Source organism: Chrysemys picta, chromosome 20 (genome assembly GCF_011386835.1).
Source record: "Chrysemys picta bellii isolate R12L10 chromosome 20, ASM1138683v2, whole genome shotgun sequence".
Taxonomy (NCBI): domain Eukaryota; kingdom Metazoa; phylum Chordata; order Testudines; family Emydidae; genus Chrysemys; species Chrysemys picta.
This window is the reverse complement of record NC_088810.1, coordinates 10,446,028-10,471,497: the sequence shown is the minus strand read 5'-3', so window position 1 is coordinate 10,471,497 and position 25,470 is coordinate 10,446,028. Positions and strand designations below refer to the sequence as shown.

At 57.8% G+C, this 25,470-nt stretch overlaps 1 protein-coding gene and 1 long non-coding RNA gene across 3 annotated transcripts; both read left to right on the top strand.

Moving 5' to 3' along the window:
- The first annotated feature begins 6,297 nt into the window (after positions 1-6,297).
- Positions 6,298-14,722, top strand: LOC112061473 (maestro heat-like repeat family member 5). Its single transcript, XM_065574463.1, has 8 exons — positions 6,298-6,425; positions 7,169-7,273; positions 7,633-7,768; positions 8,517-8,611; positions 9,660-9,812; positions 10,637-10,791; positions 11,542-13,866; positions 14,315-14,722. The coding sequence occupies exons 1-6, from the start codon at positions 6,300-6,302 to the stop codon at positions 10,739-10,741; spliced, it is 720 nt and encodes a 239-aa protein (XP_065430535.1). The 5' UTR covers positions 6,298-6,299; the 3' UTR covers positions 10,742-10,791; positions 11,542-13,866; positions 14,315-14,722.
- Positions 14,723-14,916: 194 nt separating this feature from the next.
- On the top strand, positions 14,917-19,511 carry LOC135976835 (uncharacterized). 2 transcript variants are annotated; one of them, XR_010594127.1, is made up of 4 exons: positions 14,917-15,510; positions 15,687-15,759; positions 16,149-16,311; positions 16,731-19,511. It is a non-coding gene; the product is annotated as an uncharacterized LOC135976835 (long non-coding RNA). The 2 variants fall into 2 exon arrangements; XR_010594126.1 differs by having other exon boundaries at positions 14,925-15,759.
- The last annotated feature ends 5,959 nt before the right edge of the window (positions 19,512-25,470 follow it).

Genomic DNA, 25,470 nt, shown 5'->3' with positions numbered 1-25,470 from the left:
CTCTCCCCAACCGGCCGGAGCGCCGGGGGGAGGGCGGCGAGCCCTGCTGGGGCTCTCCGCTCTCCCCGACCGGGGCTCTCCGCTCTCCCCGGCAGCCGGAGCGCTGGGAGGAGGGCGGAGAGCCCCCGGCGGCCGGAGCGCCGGGAGGAAGGTGGCGAGCCCGGCCAGGGCTCTACGCTCTCCCCGGTAGCCGGAGCGCTGGGAGGAGGGCAGCCAGCCCGGCCGGGGCTCTCCGCTCTCCCCGACCGGCCAGAGCACCGGGAGGAGGGCGGTGAGCCCGGCCGGGGCTCTCCGCTCTCCCCGACCGGGGCTCTCCACTCTCCCCGGCGGCCGGAGCGCCGGGAGGAGGGCGGAGAGCCCCCGACGGCCAGAGTTCTCCACTCTCCCCGACCGGCCGGAGCGCCGCGGGGAGGGTGGCAAGCTCGGCCGGGGCTCTCCGCTCTCCCCGACCAGCCGGAGCGCTGCGGGGAGGGCGGCGAGCCCGGCCAGGGCTCTCCGCTCTGCCCGACCGGCCGGAGCACCGGGAGGAGGGCAGTGAGCCCGGCCGGGGCTCTCCGCTCTCCCCAGTGGCCGGAGCGCTGGGAGGAGGGTGGAGAGCCCCCGGCGGCCGGAGCGCCGGGAGGAGGGTGGCGAGCCCGGCCAGGGCTCTCTGCTCTCCCCAGCGGCCGGAGTGCTGGGAGGAGGGCAGCCAGCCCGGCCGGGGCTCTCCACTCTCCCCGACCAGCCAGAACGCCGGGAGGAGGGTGGTGAGCCCAGCTGGGACTCTCCGTTCTCCCCGACCGGGACTCTCCGTTCTCCCCGACCGGGGCTCTCCGCTCTCCCCGGCGGCCGGAGCGCCAGGAGGAGGGTGGCGAGCCCGGCCAGGGCTCTCCGCTCTCCCCAGCGGCCGGAGCGCTGGGAGGAGGGCAGCCAGCCCGGCCGGGGCTCTCCGCTCTCCCCGACCGGCCAGAGCGCCAGGAGGAGGGCGGTGAGCCCGGCCGGGGCTCTCCGCTCTCCCCGACCGGGGCTCTCCACTCTCCCCGGCGGCCGGAGCGCCGGGAGGAGGGCGGAGAGCCCCCGACGGCCAGAGCTCTCCACTCTCCCCGACCGGCCGGAGCGCCGTTGGGAGGGCGGCAAGCTCGGCCGGGGCTCTCCGCTCTCCCCGACCAGCCGGAGCGCTGCGGGGAGGGCGGCGAGCCCGGCCAGGGCTCTCCGCTCTGCCCGACCGGCCGGAGCACCGGGAGGAGGGCAGTGAGCCCGGCCGGGGCTCTCCGCTCTCCCCAGTGGCCGGAGCGCTGGGAGGAGGGTGGAGAGCCCCCGGCGGCCGGCGCGCCGGGAGGAGGGTGGCGAGCCCGGCCAGGGCTCTCTGCTCTCCCCAGCGGCCGGAGTGCTGGGAGGAGGGCAGCCAGCCCGGCCGGGGCTCTCCACTCTCCCCGACCAGCCAGAACGCCGGGAGGAGGGTGGTGAGCCCAGCTGGGACTCTCCGTTCTCCCCGACCGGGGCTCTCCGCTCTCCCCGGCGGCCGGAGCGCCAGGAGGAGGGTGGCGAGCCCGGCCAGGGCTCTCCGCTCTCCCCAGCGGCCGGAGCGCTGGGAGGAGGGCAGCCAGCCCGGCCGGGGCTCTCCGCTCTCCCCGACCGGCCAGAGCGCCAGGAGGAGGGCGGTGAGCCCGGCCGGGGCTCTCCGCTCTCCCCGACCGGGGCTCTCCACTCTCCCCGGCGGCCGGAGCGCCGGGAGGAGGGCGGAGAGCCCCCGACGGCCAGAGCTCTCCACTCTCCCCGACCGGCCGGAGCGCCGTTGGGAGGGCGGCAAGCTCGGCCAGGGCTCTCCGCTCTCCCCGACCAGCCGGAGCGCTGCGGGGAGGGCGGCGAGCCCGGCCAGGGCTCTCCGCTCTGCCCGACCGGCCGGAGCACCGGGAGGAGGGCAGTGAGCCCGGCCGGGGCTCTCCGCTCTCCCCAGTGGCCGGAGCGCTGGGAGGAGGGTGGAGAGCCCCCGGCGGCCGGAGCGCCGGGAGGAGGGTGGCGAGCCCGGCCAGGGCTCTCTGCTCTCCCCAGCGGCCGGAGTGCTGGGAGGAGGGCAGCCAGCCCGGCCGGGGCTCTCCACTCTCCCCGACCAGCCAGAACGCCGGGAGGAGGGTGGTGAGCCCAGCTGGGACTCTCCGTTCTCCCCGACCAGGGCTCTCCGCTCTCCCCGGCGGCCGGAGCGCCAGGAGGAGGGCGGCGAGCCCGGCCAGGGCTCTCCGCTCTGCCCGACCGGCCGGAGCACCGGGAGGAGGGCAGTGAGCCCGGCCGGGGCTCTCCGCTCTCCCCAGTGGCCGGAGCGCTGGGAGGAGGGTGGAGAGCCCCCGGCGGCCGGAGCGCCGGGAGGAGGGTGGCGAGCCCGGCCAGGGCTCACCGCTCTCCCCGACCGGCCGGAGCGCCGCGGGGAGGGCGGCGAGCCCGGCCGGGGCTCTCCACTCTCCCCGACCAGCCAGAGCGCCGGGAGGAGGGTGGTGAGCCCGGCCGGGACTCTCCGTTCTCCCCGACCGGGGCTCTCCGCTCTCCCCGGCGGCCGGAGCGCCAGAAGGAGGGCGGAGAGCCCCCGACGGCCAGAGCTCTCCGCTCTCCCCAACCGGCCGGAGCGCCGCGGGGAGGGCGGCGAGCCCGGCCGGGGCTCTCCGCTCTCCCTGACCGGCCGGAGCGCCGGGGGGAGGGCGGCGAGCCCGGCCGGGTCTCTCCGCTCTCCCTGACCGGCCGGAGCGCCGGGACGAGGGCGGAGAGCCCCCGGCGGCCAGAGCTCTCCGCTCTCCCCGACCGGCCAGAGCGCCGCGGGGAGGGCGGCGAGCCCGGCCGGGGCTCTCCGCTCTCCCCGACCGGCCGGAGCGCCGCGGGGAGGGCGGCGAGCCCGGCCGGGGCTCTCCGCTCTCCCTGACCGGCCGGAGCGCCGGGGGGAGGGCGGCGAGCCTGGCCGGGGCTCTCCGCTCTCCCCGGCTGCCGGAGTGCCGGGAGGAGGGTGGAGTGCCCCCGGCGGCCAGAGCTCTCCACTCTGCCTGATCGGCCGGAGCGCTGGGAGGAGGGCAGCGAGCCCGGCCGTGGCTCTCCGCTCTCCCCGGCGGCTGGAGTGCTGGGAGGAGGGAGGAGAGCCCCCGGCGGCCGGATCGCCGGGAGGAGGGTTGCGAGCCCGGCCAGGACTCTCCTCTCTCCCTGGCAGCCAGAGCGCTGGGAGGAGGGCGGTGAGCCCGGCCGGGGCTCTCCGCTGTCCCCGGCGGCCGGAGCGCTGGGAGGAGGGCAGAGAGCCTGGAGGGGGCTCTCCGCTCTCCCCGGCGGCCAGAGCTCTCCCAGTATCACAGGGCCCCACTGGTGATGGGGAACGTTGGGAGCTGCCTGTGCTGTGAGTTGCTGCCACTGTGTGTGGACGGCTGCCCCATGCCCTGGGGTGGGGTGTGTGGTGTGGGGGAGTTGCCTCAGCGGAGGGGAGGTGGGCAGGGGAGCAGGCAGGCCCGTTAATGAGAGGCTGCCTTGAGCCCAGACTCACGGCTGCTCCCCACTCGGTTCCAGAATGAAGCGGCTGAAGCAGATGCTGAGGCGGAAGGCTGGGGAGGTGGCTCCGGAGCCAGCAGGGAGCAGCGTCCGGCTTGCCCGGGAGGAGAGCGGCCCCTCTGTCCCCACGGGCGGGGAAGAGGCTTGTGGCCTGGCAAACCGGAGGAGCTCTCTGAACTGTTGGAGGAAAACATCAGCTCCCTTAGCAGACCCTGAGGCACCTTCTGGTCCCAAACGGAGGTGGCCCAGGGTGATGCTATGTCGGAGGGACCCCGGAGAGGGCGGGAGCCGGGCAAGGTGGCTCTGCGGCTTCCTTTACAGGAAGCAGAGGAGCCAGAAGCCCAGCCCCAGTGACCGGCAGGAGCCATCCACCACCTTGGCCATGGAGGAGCCCCCAGCCGGCCCAGAGCAGGAGCTGGGAGACTCTGGCATGGGGGCCAGGAACTCCACCTACTCCCGAGGGGCCAGCAGCCCCTCCGTGGGGTCTGACAGCCCTGAGGGCAAAGGGTCCCTCTTTGCAGGTGAGGGGAGACCCAGGGGACAGGGGGAAGGACGGGGCGGTGGGGGACTAGTAACACCCTGTGCCCATTGGCTCACCAAGGCACCAGGACTGAGCCACGGGAGCCCCGCTGACACCACTGGGAGTGGCACAGCCACCCACCCTGCGGCAGGGGATGCTGGGCACAGTCGGGGGAGCTCCAGCCTCCCCTGGTGATGTTGGGGGGTGGGGGCTGACGGCCACGGGGCCCTGAGGCTGATGGGGCTGAGGGCGTCTCTGGGAGGGGCAGGGTGGGGCCCTCTATGCCATGGGGTTCCCTGTTGAGGATGGGGGACATTGAGCCATTTCTCTGCACTGCATTCCCACAGCAGCAGCATAAATGATCCTTTCTCCTCCTCTCCCTGGTGCAGAGACCCCCAGTGCCCAGCTGGAGGAGGAGGAGGAGGAAGAGGACTTGTCCCCTGAACAAGAGATCATGAGGGTCATCCAGGGGCACCTCCAGGGCAGAGCTGAGGTACAAAAATCCCCCCGAGTCTGTCCTGCCCCTTGTTCCATCCCCACCCACGCAGGGGGGTCTTGTCCCAGAGAATCCCTCACCCCCAATGGGGGGCACTTCTCCCCTGTTACCTGGCACCCCAAAGTGGGGGCATTTGTCTCATGCAGGCCAAGGTGTCCGCTCCCCGCAGACACTGTCCCAGTTACAACCCCAGTCTGCGCAGGGCGACACTGGGTTCGGGAAGCGGAGCGGCTTTCCCTGTCCAACCCCATGGGGTTCCTGAGCCCTGGAGCTGCTCTAGGTGGTGTGGGAAGGTCCCTACCTAACCGTCTCTCTCTCTCCCCCACCCCACTCCTAGTTGCTGGAGGACAGGGCCAAACAGCTCTGCTTCCTCGATGCTATCCCACGTCTGTGCTTCTTCGCACAGCAGCAAGGACGGGACACCCTGGAGCCGCACATCTCAAAAACGGCCCTCGTGGAGAGCATTGCGGTGAGTGGGACCCCGTGCCTGGCCCCTGGGGCGAGGGACCCAGATATGGGAGGAAGAGTTAGTGGGGCTGGAGTGGGGAGCAGACGACAGTGGTTCCTGGGGCTGAGGGCTGGGGAGCAGGGAAGGGGAAAATCTGACACCGATCGGGAACTGGCAGTGGGGGAATTGTAAGGCCGGAGGGGAGGGGAGGGAGGAATTGGGTGGGAGAGGGGGAAGGAAGTTTGACGGATGGGCGGAATGAGGGGCCCAGCTGGTTGGGGGTGGGGGGGTGACACTGGCTGTTTCTGCAGAGCACTTTGGTCTCCTCCCTGGGAAGCGCCTGTGGGTCTGCGGGGCCTGAGTCTCACATGCGATTTTATCTTCTTGGGGTCTCTCAGGAACTGATTGAAAATCTGCCCCTGGTGCCAGAGCCGACCTCCGTCATCTCCAGCTCCATGGACGCGGTTTGCGGCCTCAGGTACCAGGACCCCCCATCCAGCTGCCCTAACCCTGGTGCTGATCGGGTCCGGAGTCGGGAGTCCCAGATCCTCTCTGGCCTAGATTACCCCCAGCTGTGGCTGTTCACGTCCCCCAGCAGAGGAGGTGGGAACTTCCCCTCTTTCCTGGCTGGGGGGTGATTTCACTCCCATAACGTTAGAGTGGCCGTAGGGAGGGGATCACTGCGGGGGAGGGGGGTCATGTCCCTGTCAGTGCTAGCGCCACTCCGGTGCTGCCAAGTATAACACGGGCTCCTCTCTCCTGCCAGCAAACTGAAGCCGCCGCTTGCCCTGGAGCTGGAGTCACGCCTCCTGCGGGCTCTTCTTTATAGCGTATTTGCCATGGGCACTGGGCAGGATGGCATCCACGTCCAGGTAGGTCATGATCCTACTTCTCCGTCCCAAGAGCAGGAGCCGCCTCTGGTCCCTGCTCCCTCGGTTTGATGGAGCTGCTGAGAATAGGGGAGGGGTGAGCAGAGCTGGGAACAGGCCCAGGCAGGGCGGAGGGGGGACAACACAAACTCTCAGGGAGGGCCCTTCCCTCCAGGGGGGATTGTGTTACCCCTCTGTGGCTGAACCCAGCCTTCCCTCTCCTCATTCTCTGCTCTGCTGCCTGGACTCTCCCGGGGATCCTACCTCCCACCATAGTCTGCTGGGTGCCAGGCCCTGCGCAGAGAACTGCTAAGAGCAAGGATTGAAGAGGCAGCAGGCATCCGGCCCTGAACTCTTGCTAAGTGTCCCTGGAGTGATGGGAATGGCAGAGGCCAGGATGTGCCTTTTGGGTCTGGCCAGGCCTCCCCTGAGACCCCCCCTGGTCCCGTGACTGGTGTAGCCCCATGTCCCATGACTGACGGGTGCTCTGTCTTCTTGCAGGCTCTGTACAACACCTATTTACAGGGCCTGGACACCATGCTCGGGTGCCTGCTCACCGAGACCCCCACCACAGACAAGCTGCAGCACCTCTTGGAGGTGAGTAGAATGGGAGGATCTGGGGCGGAATTTCCCCTGAACCCCGTGGGAGGGCTGCAAAGGAGAGACTAGAAGAGTCACGTTTCCATTGTGTCCGCCCAGCTTGGACCCAAGCGGCCACACGTTCCCAGAGCTGTCAGTGCAGTGCCATGTTGGGACCCTTACGCCTCACGGGGCGGGGGCGCAGGGGAGCAGGGGAAGGAGCTGGGAGTGTCAGCCAGAGCTCTGCATGGCAGCATTACGCACTAACAGTGAGCACCAGGCCTGGCTGGGGACTAAGAGACTGAAACCCCTGTGAGATGCAGGACATGGGCCTCTGAGAAAAGTCTCTGGCTCCTTTCTAGGGAGACCCTGAGATACAGGAGGAGCCTCAGGGAATCAGCTCTTCTGTCCTAGGGACACTGCAGTTCCCGGAGGCATTGTCCTCATGGCCGCTCCATCCATCCTACCAAGGCCTTTGCAGCCGGGGTCTGGGGTCCAGGGCATGTGCCTTGATCCTGACGTGCTGTTCATGGATCAGGAGTTCAGAGCAAATAGACCAGCCCCAAGACCGAACATTGTCCCAGCCTGGAGAGACAATGAGCTTGTGCCCAGCAAGACGTGGGCAGTGTCATGAACCCCCACATGAGGAGTCAGCTATTCCCCCCTGAGCACAAGGTCTCAGCCCCATGGGAGGGAGAGAGGCTCGTTTGTAGAGCATGTACGCCTGCCCGCTGACCCTCCCCTGCCTCCTTCTCCCGCAGCACGTCCATTTCTGGCTCCAGTCCGAAAACACCCAGGAGAGAGTTAGAGCCATACGGTGCAGTGCTGCCCTGCTCCAATTCGCCATCTCCCTGCCCGGATTTGACGTAAGTGACCTTTGACCCCAGCATCCTGCAGAGTCAGGGCTTGAGTCAAGTTCCTCATCCCCTGGCTAATTGGTCGGCCCTGGGTCCATGAGGGACTGCGTTCCACAGGCCACGGGCTGGCAGGGTCATGCCTGGCCTCAGGGCCCTTATTATTCTGGAGCAGCCTGGCAGCGAGTGCTCATAGAGGGCCCTTGCCCTGGTCCCTTTGCTTCAAGCTCCTTTGGGGTCAGAGAGAAAGAGGGCTCTAGTTCCTCTCCCTCAGCGCCTCCTACAGATGGATGGGAGCAGAGCTCTGGCCCAGAGGAGCTGGGGAGCTGAAGGGAGAATGTTGATGGATTCCGCTCTTCTCCTCCCACCAGACCTCCTCCGATTTCCCTAAGGCGGGCAACTTTGTGCTGCAGCTGGGTCTGTACATCTCGGACCCAGCCAACGACATCAGCCAGCAAGCCAGGAGCGGGCTACATTGGCTGCAGAGGCTCCTGCTGCAGAGGAGGGGTAAGAAACCCAGCTGGGCAATGGGACCCCATAGAAGTGAGTCCCTTGGTGACTAGCTCCAGCTGCCCATTGGGACGCCAATAGAACTAAGGCCTCTTCTGTTAGACCAACTGCAGCAGGGCAGAGGGACCTCAATGGAAACAAGGCCCCTGTTTCGGGCCCCCCACTTGCTGGCCAAAGGACCCTACAGAAAGAAGCCCCCTCCTCTGAGACCGACCCCAGCTTAGATGATGTCTCACACTCATCTCCCTAATTCAGGGAGAGAGGAAGGGGACGAACATGCCAGGGAAATTGGCTGCTTTACCTCAGAGCCTGGCTCCGTCCCCCAGCCCAGGGAAATCAGCCCACCCAGGGGGCAGCCAGCCGGTGAGGGGACAGGAACGGAGCTATTGAGACACGTGGAGGGAAAGAGCCCACCATGAGGGCAGGGGCAGGGACCACAGGAGAAGGACACAAAGCTTGTAGGATGTCACCAGTTGGGTAGCTAGGGCCAGATCCTGACTTCAGTGGGTGGGTTCTCAGTATTAGACACCACTGTTAACAGGCGCCCACTCCCAGAGCACCATGGCCATAAGGGTCCATGATTGCTGTGATGAATGAGACAAATCCCCCTTCGGCTACTTAGCCGCCTGGTCCATTGGGTGCCCCAAGGACCCCGGCCAGTGTTCACCCAGCAAAGGGAACAGAAGGAAACAGGCACTAAAACCGGATGCCAACCCTCCCCAATGGGTGTGTATTTCTTCCCCAGGGTTGAACATCCAAGAGGCGAGCGATCTGTGGTCCCGGGACAGGCTCAAGGACACCGAGCACCTGGCCTACAGAAATATGGCCAGGGTGGGGGAGGTAAGGACTCTCCGCTGGTGCATTGCAGCAGCTCAGGTGTGGAGCTGTCTCCCCCTGCAGTTAGTGTGTTATGGAGAGGGAGGGATAGCTCAGTGGTTTGAGCATTGGTCTGCTAAACCCAGGATTATGAGTTCAATCCTTGAGGGGGCCATTTAGGGATCTGGGGCAAAAATCTGTTGGATGATTTAGTTGGTATTGGCCCTGCTTTGAGCAGGGGGTTGGACTAGATGACCTCCTGAGGTCCTTTCCAACCCTGATATTCTATGATACTTATTTCCAGCTGACAGTGTTTGGCTGCAAGAGGCCGAGGACTCTGGGTTGGAGCCTTGCTAACGGTCCAGGCTTGTGTGTGTTCCAGGGATGTATGTCTACGTGGCATACAAAGGATCCCCTGGGGGGTTGAGTTAATGGAGGATTGTATCTCCAGGGATCCGGCTCCGCTCACTCTCCCTGGCTGACACCCTGGTGTCTGAGAGGGGAGCCCCTGGGCCAGAGAGTTGGGAAGCTCACACCAGCTATGGCCGAACCAGATCCCCGTTGGAGTCCCTGCCCCCTGTGGAAGCACAGGCTGGGTGTGGGGTTTGCCCAGCACCATGGCGAGTCAGGGAGCAGAACCTGCCCCTGCGCTGGGCGTTGGGGTGAGGGACACCGAGCCCCTTTCCTGGGCTGAGTCACTGAACCATGACACTCATGGGAATGTCAGTGGGGTGAGGAGCGGGAATGGAAGCAGATCTAAAAGGCCCTTTCCTCTAGCGGGTGAGCTGCAGGAGATATCGCTGCTGGGAGTAGTAGGGATCCTTTGTTGTCTGTGTGAGCTGGTTCCAGAGCGCGCAGACACATTCCCAGCATGTCATGGCACCTGCGGTGAATCCTGCTCCAGAAAGAGCTATTCCTCAGTGCCTGCAACCTCTTACTGATGGGGGTTCCTTGGTCCATGGGACCCCAAAGGTTGGCTGCCCCAGGACTCTTATTCACCTTGTGAGATACTAGAGGGATTTGGAGCCTGGTTATGGACAACTGACAAGGGCTGTGGTGCTGTTGGTTTTAGGTCTTTGGACAGATCTTTTCAGAAGGCCAGAGAAGATCTTTCCTCCAGGCGGCGCTTCTGGCCATACATGACCCCCAGATCCGTGTCAGCCAGGCTGGGCTGGTGCTAACGTACTCCATCCTGGGGGAAGCTGGCCAGCTGATAGGGGATGAGGTAACCAAAGAAGGATCAATTGGGGAGGGAGCCCCAGGGCCTTTCACCTCCAGGCCATTGAAAGTCATTCCCAGCCCATCCCCATGCGCTGACCTGGGAGCAAGGAGAGGATGAACCCAGGCAGGTGCCATTGGTCGGTGCCAGCTTGTCCCCTGAGCAGCTCAAAGCAGGGCAGACCCAGCTCTCCAGCAAGGCTATTTCCTAACATTCATCACATCAACACGACATGCTGCCATTGCTCATACTGGGGGCTGCCAATTCCCCATGTGACCTCTGTGAGCCTTTCCCACCCCTCAGGGCCTCAAGCCGGTTCCTAGGGCTCTGGGATCGTGTTATCCCAGCCACCCCCTGCTCTGGGAGAACTGGAGGAGTCAGTCAGCAGAGGCTGATCAAGTGCCCCATTCCCCAGAGCCTCTCTCCATGTCATCATCTTAACAACAGGGGCATCCCTTGGGAAAAGGTGTCCACATCCTCTCACCCCCCAGCACTACTGTCCAGAGCCTCCCAGCCCCTCAGGTGGAGGGGGAGAGGGCGGTTAAGGGGATTCTGGGGAGCGGAGCTGAACCCACCGCTGGGTTGGGAGGTAGAACAGCTCTCCCGGGGGGCCTGAGAGGAATGGGGGCAGGAGTTCATTCCACAATGGTGGAAGTGGGGTTGGAGGTCACTAGAGAGGAGACAAGATTTCGTCTCAGGGGTTGGGTGCGGGAATCCGTCCCTCAGACGTGGGGAGGGGTGGGGTGGAAATTCTGCCGGTTCCTGTTGCCGTTAATGCCCTTCATTGCCATGGGTGTTGGAGTCTCTGACTGATTCTTGTTCCCTTTCAGCAGGAGGATGTTAGCGCAACGATCATGGCGCACCTGTTCTACATCCGGTGCTTGCGCCAGGTGCCCAAAGCACTGCAGGGGCTGTGCGCAGTGGGACACCTTTGAAGTCCCCTCTCCCCCCTCGCATGACCAGAAGCTCCCACTCCCTGCCGCAGGTACTGCTCTGTCTCACTGGGCCTGGGGGAGAAGGGCTGGGGGGAGTGGACATAAACCCCACAGCACTGAGAGAAACCCAGGCTGAGCACCTCGCTCTCACCGCCATGCCCCTCCACGAGCCCTGGAGCTGGGGCCAGGCCAGTTACGGTCCCTGCCCCCATGCCCAGAGGCCAGTTTCGGAAGCATCAGGCTGTCAGGGCCGTGGGGCTGGCCCAGAAATGAGAGCATCCGCAGAGCCAGGGGTTATCCTCAGGAACCATTGCAGTCTGGGAGGGGTGGACCGACGTGGAGCTCCTCCCCTGCCCTCATTGCTCAGAGCTTCCCATGGCCCGTGTCACCCCATCGCGGAGAATGTCTGACCATCCCTCACCTGGGGCCCAAGCCACCCAGCCGGTATCTGAACCCTTCCCAGCCAGGAATGAAACTCCCCCCTAGCACCTTGGGGCAAGGAAATCTCCTCCCCATCTGGCAGGAGGGGTCTGAGACACAGAGGAAGGGCTGTGCTCCTGGTCACACACTCCTGGGGGTAGATCTGGGAACTGGACTGGGTCCCAGGCTGGTCCCTTTCCCCCAGGGGCACCTTCGCTTTCTGCCCTTTATTCTCCCCTCCTGCTAAGGGGTCTCTGAATGTGAAAGGAACCAGGAGGGCGCTGGGGTCCTGGCACTATGCCGGAGTGGGAGCTCCCCTTGGCTTGGACCCCAGGGTCAGAGACATCTTTGTCATCTTGCTCTCTTTCTTTTATTCCTAGGAAGGGAGTCTCCCAATGAGGGGTCTCTAGAGCTCCAGCTGGACAGTGCCTAGGAGAACCTGTAAATCATCCTGGTTCCCGCCTGCATGCACCACCCTGCCCTGCCCTGCCCTGCCCTCCGGTTCCTCGCTCTTGACTCTGGCTTGACCCTTGGCTCCGGTCTCTGGTTATGACTTCAGCGTGACCCTTCTTGGCTCCAGATGTTGGCTACCCACCCTGGTTCCGTATTCTCCTTGCCCTTCTCTAGTCCTGCTCCAGGCACCACACCGAGCCGCTCCAGCATTGCCTTCTCCTCCTGATCTTCCCCAAGCACTCGGAGTTTGACTACCCGGCTTTGACCCTCGGCCTGTATCTGGACTCTGGCTTGACATTGACTTGGCTGATCTTTGGTCTCTGACTACCCGGCTACGACCTCTGGCATGGACTTAGGCACTGTCTCTGCTTCTGCTTCGTCGATGGACTCTGATCTCGGTTTTGACCCTGGTGTGTTCCTGGACCTTGATTCTAGCACCACTCTTAGCCTAGGCACAATCCTGCACCTCCCTGCGACCTACGCTCCAACCACTGGGCCTAATTATCAGACGCAGGACGTGACATTAGGTGGTGCAACTTTTTGCAGAAAAGCAGACTCTCCACAAGTAAGTGGCCCGTATGCAACAGGGACACACCGCACCAGGTGTGAACAATGACCTCACTACATGAGCCTGGCCCGATGCTGCCCCTACTGGAATTGTGCAATGGAAATGACTGAAAATGTTGGAGTTCCTTTAACCAGCTTCCGCCCCTGGACCTACTCCACCATTCTTGACTCAGACACCCGGCATTCCTGATACATGCCTGGATTACATGGGTACCTTTGAAAGAAATGGGGACTCATTACCTCTGCACCGGGACTATGACTGCTCTATTGACCTACAGCCTTGGTTGAAAGTTGCCTTCCCCAGTATTTACACATCGTTGGAACCAGAATTAGTGGCTCTCCCTGCGTACAGTCCTGAAAACCGGTCCTAAGAGTTTATGAGCAAATATGCGTTTCCCACGGGTGCCCAGGCCCTTTCTGGGAAGAAGAAATGTGGGACTCTACTACGCCTCTCTTTAGACAATCAGCCCCTGAGAAAAGTGATGGTTTGGAACCATTACCCCCTGCTGTGAATCCCACGACTGTTGGCTCACAGGAAATCTGCAAAGTTGTTCATCAAACTTCATCTGCGAGGATTTCCAATCTAACGCTCATTTGGGCAGGGGACAAATGGAAACCAGATTTCAAAGCACACTACGGATATTTTAACTGTCTGATTGGCCATTGGAGTGAACTAACGGTCCCCTGGCCTTGCAACACGTCATCAGTGATGTATTTGGGGACATTGTGGAGCCACACAGTGCCATCTATTCAGGTGACAGACTTCTCTTTCTGGAGAACCCAGAGCAGCACGCACACCACACCCGAACCTGGAGAGGTTTCGGCAGCATGGTCTCAACACGGAATTGGAAAAGCGTACCTCCAGCCAACTCCCCACAGAGGTTTTGGGGTACATCCTCTCCCCAGAAGGTGTTACGATTGATCCAAATAAAGTGGAAGCCATTGATCGATGGGACGAAGTTTGAAGTCCTCAAGAAGAGCAGCGCTGCCTAGACTTCACCCGCTTTACTGCTGCTTCCGCCCAGGGTTCTCAGAGCCAGTAACCCCCACGAGAGCTCTCCTCCACATAACGGCCACATTCGTTTGGTCACCCAAGTTCCAACAAGCCCGCAAACAGCTCAGAATTGCCTTCCCCACTGCACCTATTCGGAGGCTCAGCATTCATCATGGAAGTAGACGCATCTACTATGACCACCAGGGCCTGCTTCATTTGGTGGTGCCAGATGTGCGCTGAAATTCAGACTTAGCTTGACTCACGTGACTTCTGCGCTTTCACCAAGGCACCACGCACCAAACTTCTTGGCATCTCAGGCCTCTGGAGACCCTGCCCTGGCCATGGGCAACCATTGCCAGGAATTTCACTGATTCAAATGGCCACAGGATGGAACTGACTCTCATAGATCACCTGACCACGATGGCGCGCTTCATCCCCTTGTGAACGTGTAGCGTCGATTGAGAGGACAGATCAGTTCCGAGTTTGCAAAGGCCAATGACACCTTTCTTTTGCTCAATGTAGCTTTCCCACTGATTTCATGCCATGCTACGAACCGCCTCTCCGAACTTCCCAGCTATCGACCTGGGTCACCGTCAAGAAGAACGAAGGGAGCCCCTCGAGGACACTAGGAAGGAGTTCAGATAGTGTCCGGACTGCTGATGACAAGAGGGAAGCCATTTGCTGACGGGAGGTACAAAGTCCCTGGCAATCACTGAATCCCTAAGTCCCATCTGTTGCAGCAGTTCCTGACTCATCCCCCTTGGCTGACCTTCTGATCCCATCCTCCTCCCCTGGGTCTAGGGAGCAAACTCTGGGTCTCTTCCCTCACTCTGCACAATCCAGGCCCATAGTGTCCGAGCCCCTCACAGACAATGGGACTCTCCTCCCTTCTCCTCCTTGTGGGGGGACTAGTACCGCCATTTTACAGACAGAGAATGAAGGTGATGAAGTGACCTCTCCAAGGTCACACCTAGCAATGTGGGGAGAGCTGGGAACTGGAGTGGGTTCTACAGGAGTGCCCTCTCCACAAGGGCAGCTTCACTTTCTGCCCTTCATCCTCTCCTCCCCTCTTGGCCCATCTTTGAAGGGGGCTCTGACAGGGAAATGAGCAGGGGTTTCCTCCCTCCTCTGTCTTCCAGGTTCTGGGATCTGTCCATGTCGCCTACAGCAATGCAGCCTGCAGCTGGCCCGGCTTGGGGAGCCATAACCTCATCCTGTGAAATCGAGAAGTACTGGCTCTCACTGATGCGTAGATGGAAAACCACACACCCCACCCGGAGGTAGAAGCCACCCATTGCCAGGTTGTCCCGAGGAGCCATGGTTCCTCCAGGAGCTGGGGAAGGGCACAGTGATCAGTCTGTCAGAGGTAGGGGAAGATCGTGTAAGGAGAAGGGCTAGGAGAGGAGGAGCATGAGCTAGGCTCTGTATTTGGGCTTGGCAGGGATCAAGAGAAGGGACAGGGGCTGTTAGAGGGCAATGGTGAGGTACAAGGGGTGTCGGAGGTGGGGGCAAGGCCCGAAAAGTTCAGCTACATTAGATCAGTTGTGCCAGAGAATCACCGGTTGAGGTGACTGAAAGCTCTGAACTAGGGCTGGCCAAAATCCTCCTCCTCAGATGAGACCATCCCAAAAGTCTGCAGAAGCTCAGCCTCTGAGGGGAACGTTGTGGCCCAAACGTCTCTCTGCTCTGTACCTCACAGGATTCCCACCGGCTGTTCCAATCCAGGAGGGAAAGTATGCCACCGACGTCTCACAGCACCGGTGCAGTGAAGTGCCACTGAAACCCGCTGTGATGCGCAGACTTTGTCCTGGCTGTCTGCACAGGGCTGAACTTCACCCCTTCAGAGCGTAAGGAAATAATTGGCTGAAGGGCTTTTTCTGGTCGGATGTGTTCTAGTGGGAAAGAACCAGGGGCATTGTTAACCTGTATTGCGCCCAGGACTCGTGCTTCAATGATGCCGAGAAGTGCTGATGCATTGGATTTTTTGGATTTTTTCCCCGCTTTTAATCTACTCTCTTCCTCTCTTTTAATGGGTATTCTCAGGGCACCCTGTGCTTCATGTGGGCATTCTTGGGTGGGCAGATTGCGTCAGACCTGCACCGGAATAAAGAACAGTGAATGAAATATGCAGACACTAAAGTTCTGCAGCCAAATTCTCAGAAACTTTCCTCTTCAATGTAGAATCAGGATTTTGTTATTAATTGATTTTTTTCAGATGCTAAGCAGATGCTACCCTGTCATAAGAGGAAACAGAAGCAAAAACGGAAAGAATGTTACTTAAACCGATGATCAGATGCAGAGAGTGGAAACACGGCAAAGCGAACAAATGAATACTGTGAGTAAATAACCTGAAAGCAAATGGGGAAGAAAACATCATCTGGATAACTGTGGCTCTTGGGACAAAAATCAGGTTCCTGGTACGTAGCCTGGCTGAGACCATCCCTTTTCCCTGGATCCCAGACCTGGGATTCAGATGTCATTCTCTGTGTGGTGTCCTGATTTTATTCCTAGGAAAAGGATCCCCAAAAGAGGTGTAAGGATCCTGGACTCTAGTGTCTGCAAGAAGCTTCAGCCACCTTCACAGGTAGAAGTCACTGTCTTTCCTACAATGCCACTAGTGTCCTTTCTGCTCTCCAGGTCTGCTCCCTGCAGCAGGATAGAGACACCCCTTAACTCCCCGCGTCCTGGTTTCCTGCCATTCAAGGGGCTGGGGGCTTCCATTGCCCCCATCCCCGCCATCAGAGACTTTTCCTAGGGGAATCTCCCTAGAGCAGGGAAGAAATCTGTTCTTCCCTTAGAACCAGTCTGCTCAGTAAATCCACCCACACTGACCTCATCTTGGCTGCTTTGTTTATCCGAGATTAGTGGTATCTTTGGAAAACCCTTAGCGTGCGGGGGAGTGAGGTGGAATAGGGGATAGAGGAGCTCCAGCAGATTCCCCTGAAGAACACCACCCTGTCTTTCTCTGGTCAGGCTCAGACTCGCCAGCCATTAGGAGGTGAAGACTGGATGGGAGCTGCTGGATCGACCTTGATATGCCCTGTCCTTGTGTGGATGAAGGACCTACATCTCAGGGATGGCCAGCAGCAGATGTAAGAATGTGTCCAAGAATAGTCTGAACAACCTACACTGATAGGTAAGTAAAGTCATGGCCACATGTAGACACCACAGGAATTGGGGGGGATGGAAACAGGGTCCTTCAGCACAAGCTCCGCTCACTCATTGTCAACCAATCCAGTTCCACCCACTAGACCACGCCCCCTTCCAGAGTCACAGAACCCAGGAGCCCGGATTCTCAGACCCGGGCCTCACATCACAAGGCCAAACCTCCTTCCATTATGGGCGCTGTAGAAGGGATCGTTGGCAAAAACCCCTCCTCATTCCCCCGTCAGAGACTGCAGCCACAGGTGACCAGTGAAAGAGCAGAGATCTCCGCTGTGGGAACCCGAGGGGCTGCACATTTGGGGTTTCACAGGGAAGGCCTCTGGCAGCCACTGACAGAGTGTTCCTGGGAGGAGATTTTCCGTCTCTAACAAAGGGTTTCTGTTCCCCCAGATCTCAGGCGCTCAGCAGAATGCGGGAGAGCCGAGTGCTGATGGGCTAAAGGGGTCACAGGAGTCACCGTGCGGCTGTGCAGCACGTGCAGTGTCTGCAGTCACCAGGGGCCAAACCCTGCGCTCCAGACAACCCAGGCTAAGGCTCCCTGGATTGCCAAGGGGACTTTGGCTTGGGGAATCGGTTGCTGGTGCCTGTGTCCACAACTGGGATGTTGTCATGAGGCTACTCAATGGTCCATGAAGCGCCATGCGAGCACGGGGAGAATGGGCATTGAAGAGCGAGGCTGGGACCTGTGCGGAGCTGCTGCAGTCGAGCATCCACGGCCAGAAGAGAGACGATGGGAAACTCGCATCGATGGCTGGCTACAGCCGCAGCAGCTGTCTCATAAAGCTCTGCTCACGCTCCAGCCAACAGAGGCAGGACAAAGAGCCACCCAGTGAGAGCCTGCGTTGCAATTCGCAATACTCGTTTTTTTCAGTGGATTCTGCCTCCCTGACTGTCTATTTCCTGTAATGTGCACATCCAGCCACCCTGGCTGACCTCAATGGGAGTTAGGTTCTCCGTGCCCACAGGACAGGGCTGGCCTTATCATGAGGCAAACTGAGGCAGCCGCCTCAGGTGCCAGGCTGTGGGGGGGCCACTAGAACCCAGAGTGTAGAAAATTGTGTCTGCTGCGGGTGCCTATGTATTCTCTCTGCTCTATGCACAGAGATGGTGGAGTGCTGTGCTGGAGGAAGGAGGGCACAAGAGACATAACAGGCAGACAGGAGAAAAGGTGAGAGGGAATAACAGAAAGCAGCAGGAGCTGCAGGGAGAGAGAGGAGGAGGAGGAGCCTCTTATGTACCTCTCCAGCACCCCCAGGAGCCTGGACTGATTAACATCAGCTTCTCAGGGAGCTTCCTGTTTCCTGCTGCTTCCCTGAACCCACTTGAGGAGAACAGGCAGTCAACTGAAATAGTAGGAGCCAGTTAGGCCCTTAAGACGCTGATATCTTCCCTCACTCAGACTCTGCTACCAGCCTGCTTATTTGTCCCCTTCAATTGAGTGTTGAGAGCCACTGTAGCTGGCACAGAACAGCAGTCATGAGTGAAAGAAGAAAACGCCCTTTGGGGCAGCATTCAGAAAAAGAAAGGAAGCTTTTCTATCTAAGCAGGAAGGAGCTCTCCTGAGATACATAGACACAAATGTTCACGGTGAGCCTTCCGGCCCCAGTGAGGACGTGAGTGGTGAGGAGATGCCTGATCGTCCAGTTAGTCAGAGTGCAAGTGACCTGGCAGCTACTGCAGCATCCATATCTCCATCTCAAATGGGTGTAACCAGGCACATTCCTGAAGAAAAGTGTAGATCAGAGAAGAGTGTGGTGGAGGTGCAAGAAACAGCTGCTGCTGAGTTTAGTTCCTTAAATCTAGATGATCCAGGACTGTGGACCCACTTGAGCAGTAGCCTGAGGGACTTCCTTGTACTGCATGGGCCACAGCAAGTGAAAAACTTCATGTTCCTCAAAGACAATGAAAATAGTAACTTCCATCCAACACATTACTGGTGTGAAATCCCCAATGGTGACAAAGTGGAGAGGCCATGGCTTATGTATTCAAAAACCTAGAATGCTGCATACTGTTTTTGTTGCAAACCCTTCCAGCCACATTGGGTTCTACAGGAACAAAGGACTGGAAAAATCTGGCTAGAAATCTGGCATGCCATGAGAAGGCAGCAAATCACCAGAGAGCATTCCATAGGTGGAAAGAGCTTGAGATGAGACTAAGGTTAAAGACCACCACAGATGATCAGCATCAAGAGAAGATTGCATCAGAGTCTCTTCACTGGCAAAATGTTCTGAAAAGGCTCGTTGCCATTGTGAGAATGCTTGCTACCCAAAACCTAGCACTGCGTGGCACTTCAGATCAGCTGCATGTGCCAAACAATGGAAACGTCCTTAAAATTGTGGAGCTGATGGCGGAGTTTGACGCTGTACTCCAGGAGCATCTAAGAAGAGTCACCATCCAAGAAATGGACACACCCCACGACCTCGGAAAAACAATTCAAAATGACATCATACTGTTACTGGCAACAAAAGTCAAACAGAAGATTGTGGTAGATCTGAAGTCAGCAAGACATTACTCTGTTATTCTGGACTGCACACCTGACATCAGCCATATGGATCAAACGACTTTAATGGTGCATGTTGTAACAACAACAGAACCTAGTGAAAATGTCCCTGCAATGGTGACCGTCGGAGAGCATTTTCTAGAATTTATTGACAGGTTTCAGAGTAGCAGCCGTGTTAGTCTGTATCCGCAAAAAGAACAGGAGTACTTGTGGCACCTTAGAGACTAACACATTTATTTGAGCATAAGCTTTCATGGGCTACAGCCCACTTCTTCGGATGCATAGAATGGAACATACAGAAAGAAGATATTTATACATACAGACAGGGCCGGCTCTAGGTTTTTTTGCTGCCACAAGCAAAACATTTTTTGGCTGCCCCCCACCCCAGCCCTGAGCTCTCCTCTTCACCCCCCCCCCCACCTGCACCCTCCTGCCGCCCCAGCCCTGGGTCACTGGTAACTCGCTCCCAGGGCGGGTCATTCAGCAGGAATTTTGGGTGTGCACAGAACACAGACAGGATTGGTTCCCATATGGTTACAGAACTGCAGTAAAGTGGAACAATTTTCAGCTTGTGTGATTGGAGGATGTCTGGATGCATATTATAAGACTGTCCTACATAAATGAGGAAAAGTTGAGGTGCCTTTATTATTCTTTTGTTCCACTCTTTGTTTCTATGGGCAATTTGCCAATGCAATATCACTGTCTTCCTTTTAAACAAATACAACTAAAACTTAAAAAAAAAAAAAGCAATGGCTGTTGAAAATAGCAATTCCAGTCCTAATAACCACTGGGAAGCATTTCTTGCTCAATTTATTCTACTTTTTCTACAGCAAGTTACAGTGGATCAGTATATTTGATTTGGGAGAAATGAAGTAACAGCTGCCCAAACTGAGCTTGAGCACTCCTGAATGTTGAGGGTGTTCAAATCTGGAAGGCAGGTGCTAGATTCCCTTTCTGAATATTAGCTATATCTGGAAAGGAAAAGTCAATTTCTGTTTCCATGGCTCAGAAGTGGAAATCCTCCTAAGTGCCTGGTACTGTATTTAAAGCTGCCCAGGTCCAGAGCCTCCCCTCCCTTACTTTTCATTTTAAATTCTAGTGGGATCCACATACCTCCCTTGCTAGGCTTCAGATAGAGAGGTGCACCATCCATTTAGTCCCCCCAATTCCTTCTTTGGGGGAGAGCCTAGGACTGGGGCAGCAGGAGGTGTGGGTGGGGGGAGAGCCCTGGGCTGGAGAAGCAGGGGAGTGCAGGTGGGGGCCAGAGCTGGGGTGGCAGGGGGTGTGGGCGGGGGAGAGCCCAGGGCTGGGGTGGCAGGAGGTGCGGATGGGGGCCGGAGCTGGGACAGCTGGGGATGCGGGGGGGAGGGAGGGTAAGAGCCCAGGGCTGGGGTGGCAGAGGGTGCAGGTGGGGGGAGAGCCCAGGGCTGGGGCAGCAGGGGAGTGCAGGTGGGGGCTAGAGCTGGGGCAGCAGGGGGTGCGGGTGTGTGGGGGGGGAGAAGAGCCCAGGGCTGGGGCGGCAGGAGATGCGGGTGGGGGAGAGCCCAGGGCTGGGGCAGCAGGGGAGTGCAGGTAGGGGCCAGAGCTGGGGCAGCAGGGAGTGCGGGTGTGGGGGGGGGGAGAAGAGCCCAGGGCTGGGGCGGCAGGAGATGTGGGTGTGGGGAGTGCCCAGGGCTGGGGCAGCGGGGGGGGGGGGGGCAGGTGGGGGCCAGAGCTGGGGCAGCAGGGGGTGTGGGCAGGGGAGAGCCCAGGGCTGGGGTGGGGGGCAGAAAAAACCTAGATCTGGCTCTGTCCCTACCATTCACAGCAAGCTGCAGGTTTCAGTTCCATATTCCTTCCCCCTCCCTTTCCTGTTGCTAGTGGCCAAGGGAATGCTGGGAAATGTGGTTCTTTCCCTGCTCCTGGGCTGGCTCTATGGGCAGGGAGCTAACCAAGGAACTACAGCTCCCAGGGCCCCCTGTTGGTTCTCAGCTCCCAGGCTGGATTCTTGCACCCCTTGGAAATCTGCTGCCCCAAGCAACTGCTTGCTTTGCTGGTGCCTAGAGCCGGCCCTGGGAACAAGGCACTTGCTCCGCAGGGACAGCCCCGCGCCCACCCTGTAAACCAAAAACCCTGAGTCTGGAGCATCCAGCCCCCCAGAGGAGCTGGCCTGGAGCTCTCCTCCCTCCTTAGCAGGTGGTACTCTGCCAGCCCCCCTTCCCTGGGAATGCTGCCTCTCGCCCGGCTGGGTCTCTACCCAGTCAACCCTCTGTGGGTTGGGTTTGCTCAGTCTGTCCCTGAGCCTGAGGCACTGGGCCCGTATGTGGCCTCTCTGGCCACAGTGATAGCAGCCCATGTCCCGTGGGTCCCCTCGAGCGGGTCAGGCGGACCTGACGCTGGATGTTCCCCTTTGGTGGAGGTTTTCTGTATTTCCCCGCTGGGAGGTCCCATGGTGACACTCTCTCTGAGTTGTGGCGGGCCTGTTCCTTTGGGACTCCTCCCTGTTATCCCCTGCCCGACTGTTCACAAACTCGTCGGCCAGCTGGCATGCGTGCTCCCAGCCTCAGAGCAGGGGCAGCAGAGGTCACGGCAGTGCAACCTTCCTCCAAAGGCCCCATTAATATTCTTCAACTCTGGCCTGCAGAGAGAAGATTTGAGGATAAAAGAGGACTCGAGTCTCCAGGGCCAATTCTCTCCTTGGCCTCCATGCACTAATACTGGTACGTTCCCAGATGTAAGCAGAGTCAGGATGAGCTCTACCCTGACATCTGGTGGTGAATTATGGCGAGTGTGGAAAAGAACTCCAGGGGCTGATCTTGTTTGCATAGGCACACCCACTCGCCTGGCAGGAAACAACAGCAACTCAAAGTGGTTACTTTGGCTGGTGTGGGATCCCCAGTTTCTCTGTTATTGGGGCAGGAAGAATAAAGTTTTGTTACCCTGATTCTGTGAATCAAGGCCAGTGGAACTGGTGTATGACAGAAGGACTGGGTGAGTCATTCACCATTACCTAAGTAGCATTTGCTTGTCAAGGGGCATGGGTTACAAAACCCAGTGAATTGAGAGAGGTTGGGGGCAGGTATTGGTACCTGGTGGTGTGGGTCCCTTTTGTGGGCCTGAAACACCAATTGCACCTCCTCCTCTCTCCACTGTTGAATGTCAGAGCTAACTTTGATTCCCTTAGGAGTCTAGTTACAGACTGCTGAGCTGAATTTACTCTGGGCCAATAGTGCACCAGCACTGGGGCTCCCCTACTAAGAGCTGAAATCACAAAAGAGCTAAAGCTATTTAAGAGCTGAGATCACTGAGGCTGTGTTAACTAGTGGGGGAGCCTGATTGCTAAGTTAGCTTAGCAGGGGTGAGCGGAGCGGCTCACAGGTCGGTGAGCGGAGCGGCTGGAGGAGCAGCTAGCAGAGCAGAGCCTTGTGGGAGCAGCCCAAGGGATGGCTGGAGCGGAGCGGAGCAGTGCGGCTCACAGGTCGGTGAGCGGAGCGGAGCGGCACGGCTCACAGGTCGGTGAGCGGAGCGGAGCGGCACGGCTCACAGGTCGGAGAGCGGAGCGGCACGGCTCACAGGTCAGTGAGCGGAGCGGCGCGGCTCACAGGTCGGTGAGCGGAGCGGAGCAGCTGCCAGAGCAGATCGTGGGACGGCAGGAGTGTGACTGCGGGTGGAGTGGAGCAGTTCGTGGTAAGGCTGCGGTGGAACCCCACGGAGAAGCAGCCAGGTTGGCCTCGGATCACGTAAGGTGCCCCTTAACACCCTGCTCACCCCCCCCCTTTTTGAACTCTGGGGCTGCACTGATCAGGGACAGAGACCTTGGGGGGTTGTCGGACTTTTGGGACTTTTGTGATTCTTGGGTTGCTGGACCCAAGAGACTTTGGGATCGGTGGACTTTTGGGACTTCGGTCGCTGGTTTCAAGAACCAACGGGAGAGGACACGGCCCAATTTGCTGGGGTGGGTCTTCTCTCATGGTTTGGTCTATGAACTCTAGTTGTGGTGTTTTCCCAATTTAATGCTATGTCGTTTACCTCATGTTATTAAACATTTTCTGCTACACCGAGGCTCTGTGCTTGCAAGAGGGGAAATATTGCCTCTTCGAGGCGCCTAGGGGTTTGTGTAAGATTTTCCCAGGTCACTGGGTGGGGGCTCGAGCTGGTTCTGTGTCACGCTGTTGGGAAGGGACCCCTATGTACTGAACCCGGCCCTTGCTGCTATCAACTTGGCCTGGCAGAAGGGTTACACATATTTCTTGCACTGAGTGTTATGGGATCTTTCTTTCACGCTGTAGACTGAGACCTCAGCTCCACGGAAATCAGCTCATTCCACACAGAACTCCAAACGGTCCTCGGGTGCGAAAGAATCTTGATTCCTGCAGACCGGGGCATGATTGTACCCTGTGCCCTAGAATCCACCCCCAGAATCCTGAGGCAGCCAGTCCCCAGTGTCGGAGAAAAACTGAGTTCTCACTATTTGTTTTGGTACAGCAAGTCAGATGTTTATTAACTCTCACATGTGCAGAGGGAGAGAGCTAAACAGGTCTCTCAACAGGTAAACAATTACAGCAAGCATTTATACCTTTTGTTACAGACAATAATGAGCAACAGTTGCATTTTGTTTATACATAGGCCATCTTGATATCTCATTTCCTCAGTTGTTTTGACTCTTGCCAACATACAATTATTTTCTATACCTTATCTACCCAAGGTCTTCTACACTTTATCTATGCTGAGGTCATCATAACTTCTTACACAGCTCTTTCTCACCCGCCTCACACAATCCTCGCTTCTACAAATCTCGCGTTATCAGGGTTACAGTTAGCCTGACTCTTGCTAACAAACGTCATGCATTACAGTTCCCTTCTGTCAGTTCTTTTCTCTGCTTCCACAACCCCCCCTTTTGTACTTCTAGTACAACAAACATTCTCAAATCTCTATTTGCATCAAGTCCTGGACTTCTGATTCTAAATCAGATGCTTCAACCTTAGGGGTTTTGATTGGATGCAATGACAATGCATGATTAGCATGAACATGAAAGGTATTACTATTATTACGTCTTTTACAACAACAACATAATCCTAAGCTAACTAATAACAATACAAGCAATAACATTCCCATAGCAATACTATAATGGGGTTGTTGTACAGCCTTTGTCATAAAGCACAATACATCATATTTAGTACATAAGGTAGATACTCTATAAGTGTGAAAGGCATACTTTTTAACTTGATACATATTTTGAAGCATGTGAATTTGCCCTTGTACTTCAGAGATTTTCTGAACCTCTGGTAACAGTGAAAGCAAATTTTGAAATCGATCAGGTACTAAACTAGTCCAATTAAAGGGTATCTGGAACCTAAGGACTTCTTGCAAAATTCTATCTGCAGGCCAGTAAATAATATGATTGCCTGCAGTGGTAATGAGATTAAAATGTATGTCTTGCAATGTGGTGGCTTTAACATACACACAGCTATCATTAGCTTAAAAAAATAAGTGTCCTGTCAGGGTAGTTCCTTGTCCCCTACCCTCCCAGCAAACGTAGTCATGAAGAGTAACAACTTCTCCTGGCTTCAGTTTACGGATACACTGAAGCTGTGAGGGTTGTAACAGCCAAAATGTCCATTAACCCCTAACCCCATCCAAATGTCAGATGTAATCCCAGGAGCACTGACTAAAAATCGATTGGGCATACCAGGAGGTCTAATTTCCCAGATGTCTCGGTGAATTACCCAATCCCACATGCATCCTCCCCATGGACCCGGCAGGATTCGGTATGTGGGAGCCCACACCCCCCAACCGGTCCATATGCTTGGAAGGAGCACTGAGAACGTCTGCACTTCCACCCAGAAAGTTTCCAAGTATGTCTCCATGGCCACAGATCAGATGGTACTCCTGATGTGTCTGTAAGGGCAGTGGGCCAAGCCTGATGCTCTAGATCATTCCGAATGGCCATTAGCTGGTCATTCAGGAAATCCTGAATTTCTGAACATGCTAGATCCCACTGCAATGCCTTCCCAGCCTCAGTGATATTCAATACCATCTCTGTCAGCCACTTCTAGGTCATTCAACTAAGGGCAGAAATAACAGGTAACTCACCAACTCCAGCCTGTACCTGGGTTAGTTGTGCTCCAGAAACAAGGCCAATGGCCTTCTCTAGTTGCCCCAATTTCTCATCATGTTCTTGGTTCTTAAAAATATTCCACACTGCTGCTGCACTATTGGCCCCATCCCACAGGGATCCGGTCAAGTGTCTCTTCTTTCTAGAGGAAATAACCCAAGCCCTCTGTTGTGCTAATCTAATGGCAGCCCCCTGTGAGCAATTATAAATTCTTGGGGTTCACTGGTAGTGATATCATATACTTTTATCTCCACTGATCCATTCAATTGTTCGCTTATATGGGATATCCTGAACCTTAAAAATATATTTTTTCAAACAATATTTAAATAAATCACTAAAGTGTGAAGGCCTTAGTCATTGGTTTTATCAAATATATGGCATTGTCTGTATTTGGATGTGTTACAGGGGTAATAGTGTAATGGAGGAGATGGCAGGGGCAATGGCAACAAGGTGCCTTTGGTACTTATCATTTACAATCCAATTAGGGAGGGCAATACATGCTGAAGGACTTATCCAAAACACAGGGCGCAGCCTGT

Bases quoted from the DNA above. Each gene is read 5' to 3' on its own strand.
- LOC112061473 (XM_065574463.1), top strand. From the start codon at position 6,300: ATGACTGACGGGTGCTCTGTCTTCTTGCAGGCTCTGTACAACACCTAT. The intron at 7,274-7,632 runs GTAAGTGACCTT...TCCTCCCACCAG, and splicing joins TCTCCCTGCCCGGATTTGAC to ACCTCCTCCGATTTCCCTAA. The intron at 7,769-8,516 runs GTAAGAAACCCA...TTTCTTCCCCAG, and splicing joins GCTCCTGCTGCAGAGGAGGG to GGTTGAACATCCAAGAGGCG.